Raw genomic sequence first — 4,918 nt, forward strand, 5'->3', positions numbered from 1 at the left:
ATGGATGTAGGACTCGGGAGCTATAATAGGTTTGGTAACCAGGCTAGGACGGTTCCAGATCGAACACATCGAAGATCGAACCCCCGAACATGTTCCATTTCGAACACGTCCGTCAGCGAGGGAAGGGCCGTACCGACTGCCGCCGCCAGAATGTCGGATTTGCAGTACAACTTTAGGGTTTTGGCAGCGAAAAACTCTCCCAGGAGACCAGAATAATTGGCTATGCTATTGTTGAACGGTAACAGTTACATTCGCAGAGTAAAATTGTTTTAGGAGGGGACAGAGGTAACGTTAGTTTCAGTGAGAGCAAAATGTTATGTGGACAATCCCGCGTCTGTATTGCTTCGTGTTTAACGTTATATCTGCCAACCAACCAGATTTCGACACATCTTGTTACCACATCAGGGGACAGGCTTTTGCTAATTACTGTGTAATTACTGTGGTAAAAAGCAGTTGTTGAGGCGGTAGTACGACTCGTTTCTCATTATAGGCTAATCTCCAAGCAGATAGTTTGGCCGCCTGTATTTATTGGGTGGCGAATGTTTGTTACCAAACCCCTAAAGAACAAGCAATAGACATCTTCCCTCCATGAACGAGGTTGGTGTTGTTAGGGTTCTTTTTTATGTTATCACGTTATATGTGTTCATTGTTAAAACATGACAGCTGGATTTAAATTTAATTGGACGTTATATGGCCATGAATAATGAGGGAGTTGCTTTGTGTTGGTACAATTTTAATTTTTATCATGTAAGTACCAACCCAGATAAACTTTCAAGCGAGTTTTACAGTGGCCTCCCGCCGGCTTCACAGACTACCAGAAGTGACATGCAGACTATCACCATGAATAATGGTATTTCCTAATAGCCTGAGAGACATTTGTTTTCCTGGTGGTAGGAGTGCAAGGAGTCAAGTTACGAATGCACAACACCCAAGCTCCCTGTCCAAAGCTAACCCCACAGGTCTCAAGTCCTTATCTATGGCAGCAAATAATCAATAAGAAATGCACAGCATACATTGCAGAATAAGCTACACTACATATCTACAACCACCAACTATTATGGACACTAAAACACAGAAACTAAAACAAGTGCTTTCTGAAAAAAGCTGCCATTTTCGCCTCTATAAAAAGGATTATTTACTGGCGGTTAAATTGAGATGTGATCTATAAATGATGTGTTGTGAGATGTAAAATGGATAAGAAAGTAGAGTGTAGAGATGTTCATTGACCTCTCAATCACAACACAAACAAACCACCCCATTAGCAAGGCCGGCAGGTCAATGACCCAAAAACCAGACCAAAGAAATATATAGCCTGTCAAACAGGAGGTAAAAATAGATACACTGTGTCCCAACACAGACCACACTACTACGTGTATAAAATAGGGGTGATAATGTAGAAATCCTTTTAAATTAAGCAATACAAATATACGACAACCTGCTAATGCACTCTAAAACACAAAGAGACTCAACAACTACCCACATACCAAAAATTATACCAAGCCATTATTAAACTGCAGTACCAAGGTCAATCACCAGGGGCTCAAAGTCAACCCTACACAATCTCCAAGGCCCCATCCATCAATCTGCCAAATATCATACGGTTCATTTTCACCGATCTTCAGATATCAGACCAAAACATGAAACGGAGCAAAAACAATACCCCATTACATGGAGGGTAAAAAGAAGGAACAAAAACAGTGTATCCATTTGGCTGGATAAAAAAAAGGTACCCGTACAAAAACAAATCGCCTCAAATCACACCTTTGTCCTATATTTCTGTTAAACATACAGCTTTTTATTAGAGGTAAACACCATTTAACATGACTTCTGCTAATCAGGACCTTATTTGTATAATTGGTTAGGAAATGCTACAGAACGATGATTTTATTTGCATAAACAATGAGAAACATTCATAAATCGTCGGGAGTAACTATAAAGCTTAACTTCATTTTTGGACAAGGTATGAGGTCGTGGAATTCCAGTGAGCACATGTCATGATTTTATTTAGTCTAGGAGAGTTATTGTTTCCATACATTGTACCCTGCACACCATATTCCATAAACTATACAATGACACGTTTTATACACTTGCGTTGATGACTTACTTATCAAAGTCCAAGCTCTGCATGAAATTTTTGTGAAGAGTTTCTTTGCGATGTCTCCACCATGTATAAACCGCCACTACACCGGTACCGAACACTATGAGTACAACACCGCCAGACTTAAGCGGACTGGGCAACTCCGATAGAACGATGTAGTCCAACAGCACTGCGAGCGGTATGGTGAAAGTCTTGATGGTGGCAGTGATCCCCGCATTTTCCGTCTTCAGGGACAGTTTTGTAGCAAAATGCGAGCCGCAGACACACAGGCACAGCCCGATAACATAACCCACCGTCTGTGCCGACATCGCCCAAATTGGGGTCTCAAACCAGTACGTCAGTCCGAGTAGCACGACCGCTCCTGGCAGGTTGGCGTAGAAGAGCACGGTTAGAACGGAGACCTTCTGTACACCGATGAGCGACCGTGCGATGACCAGACTTGGAGCTCTACCGAATGTTGCTGCCAAGGGAAGGAGAATGGACGCCACCAGACGCTGCGTGGACAAAGTGTTCTCCGTAATTAATCCATATGCGACTACTACAACACCGGCTACGTTGAGAACGATTCCGAAACAATCCACGACGCCCACAGTTTCCTCCAAGAACAAAAAGCCAAGACAGGCCGAAGCCAAAGGCAATGATCCTTTTATGATGCCGAAGGCGATTCCAGGGACAACGAAGACGAAGGACATATACTGGAAGGCAGTTCCAAAGTTCTCCGTAATGGTCGACAGCACCATGAGTAGAGTTTGTCGTCCGTTTTCAGTTGTCAGTTTTGGTCTAAAGAAGGGCAGGAAGAGCAAAACAGCGAGGGTCTCCCCAAATTTGGTGAGGAACATCAGCTGCAGCCCAGGTATGCCTGCCTGGCTGCCCAGGGACATAAACTGTGACGCGATGGCGGCCAGAACTGTGTTCAGCAGAGCATACAGCACACCGGCTCCAGGTGTCAGGCAAGTCTGTGCAAAACCGGCGCCTTCTCGGTCTGTGGTCTCTTCGTTATAGGTTGCTGTCGCCGAGTTGCCTGTCATTGTTTTTCTTCAGCTTTGAACATCAAGTGAGAACTACACGAACCCCGCCTAAGACTGATGTGATACGGGAAATTATTGGTGAAGAGAATTCTTCTTGCCAGCTACAGGAAATGTTGTCAGCACCCAGGCTGGATAAGTAGATGGACTGCCGATAATGCATTTAACTGTCCGCTCGAGCTCAAGCCCGAACTGACAATTCAGCAAATGAAACTGAAAGAATCTTCCTACCTGGCCGAAGAGATCTACTCTACTGTTACGTACTGTGAGTTGTCTGCATCTGAACTGCTCACATTCCGAATCCTCGTCCGTCACAGACCTGACAGATGATGCTTGTCTCTGGGGAATTGGAAATGCACAGTTCTGTTGAGGAACAAGCTGTATTGACGCTACGAAAACACAAAGATTGCAGATTATGCGCCTTTGCCAACTTGTTGGATATCTGTCCTGCCATTGGTCTTCAACTACCTAAGTATTGTCTTTTATGTGCTTTAATGAATAAAATAAAAACTACCTAATGCTTCGTGTTTATATCTGATTTGAGTAATTAGCAAAAGCCTGTCCCCTGACCTGATTACAAGATGTGTCGAAATCTGGTTGGTTGGCAGTTTAGTTGTTGAGCCGGTAGCACGACTCTTTTCTCAGCTCACTATATGCTAATCTCCAAGCAGATATTTTGTCCGCCTGTATTTATTGGGTGGCGAAAGTATTGGATACCTCCCACATAAGTCGTTCTCGCCAGGATCCAAGAGTTTGTTCCGCACTACTTAGTATTAATGGGCGACCACCGGATTTATGGCGCTGGTATACAGTGTTCTGCCACCAAAACAGTAAAGGGAAATCTTGGACAACGCCAGAGGAGAATAATCAACACGCCAATGTTTGTCACCAAACCCCCAATGAAAAAGAAGGAACAAAAACAGTGTATCCATTTGGCTGGATAAGAAAAGATACCCGTACAAAAATCGCCTCAAAACACGCCTTTGTCCTATATTTCTGTTAAGTATACAGCTTTTTATTTGAGGTAAACACCATTTGACATGACTTCTGCTAATCAGGACCTTATTTGTATAATCGGTTAGGAAATGCTACAAAACGACGACTTTATTTGCATAATCATGAGAAACATTCATAAATCGTCGGGAGTAAAGCTTAACGACATTTTTGGGCAAGGTATGAGATCGTGGAATTCTAGTGACCATATGTCATAATTTTATTTAGTCTAGCACATGTCATAATTCTATTTAGTCTAGGAGAATTATTGTTTCCATACATTGTACCCTGTACACCATATTCCATACATTATACAATAACACGTTTTCCTTACTTATCAAAGTCCAAGCTCTGCATGAGATTTTTGTGAAGAGTTTCTTTGCGATGTCTCCACCATGTATACACCGCCACTACACCGGTACCGAACATTATGAGTACAACACCGCCAGACTTAAGCGGACTGGGCAACTCAGATAGAACGATGTAGTCCAACAGCACTGCAAGAGGTATGGTGAAAGTCTACGAAGCAGGAACACTGTCAAAAATACGATATATATATTTAAAATACATATAATTGTAAAACATATATGTTTGATAAGAATATATATATACTTTTCAAAACAATATATGTATAGTAAATACATACAATTGTAAAACATATATGCTTAAGAAGAAAATATATATACATTTTTCAAAACAATATATATATCTTAAATACATATAATTCCAAAAAATATAGTGTTCACAAAAAAGTGGTGTTCCCAAAACCCCTATCATATGAAAACATATATTGTTTACAAAA

The 4,918-nt window shown here is 41.8% G+C and overlaps 2 protein-coding genes across 2 annotated transcripts in view; both read right to left on the reverse strand.

Annotated features, from left to right (window-relative positions):
- Positions 1–1,846: 1,846 nt before the first annotated feature.
- On the reverse strand, positions 1,847–3,522 carry LOC109471492. Its single transcript, XM_019770826.1, has one exon. It carries the CDS (start codon positions 3,124–3,126, stop codon positions 2,101–2,103), a length of 1,026 nt encoding a protein of 341 aa, XP_019626385.1. The 5' UTR covers positions 3,127–3,522; the 3' UTR covers positions 1,847–2,100.
- A 573-nt stretch (positions 3,523–4,095) lies between these two features.
- LOC109471496 (solute carrier family 35 member G1-like) overlaps positions 4,096–4,918 on the reverse strand; it is a 5,760-nt gene continuing 4,937 nt past the window's right edge. The window contains exon 3 of the mRNA XM_019770830.1: positions 4,096–4,633. Coding sequence (XP_019626389.1) covers positions 4,447–4,633 — 187 coding nt within the window. The 3' untranslated portion in view covers positions 4,096–4,446. The remainder of the gene's footprint in view (positions 4,634–4,918) is intronic.

The sequence above is a fragment of the Branchiostoma belcheri genome, unplaced genomic scaffold (genome assembly GCF_001625305.1).
Source record: "Branchiostoma belcheri isolate BF01 breed outbred unplaced genomic scaffold, Haploidv18h27 scaffold25, whole genome shotgun sequence".
NCBI lineage: Eukaryota > Metazoa > Chordata > Leptocardii > Amphioxiformes > Branchiostomatidae > Branchiostoma > Branchiostoma belcheri.

What these genes read in the sequence shown, in the direction of transcription:
- LOC109471492 (XM_019770826.1), bottom strand. Translation starts at nt 3,126, where the DNA reads ATGACAGGCAACTCGGCGACAGCAACCTATAACGAAGAGACCACAGAC.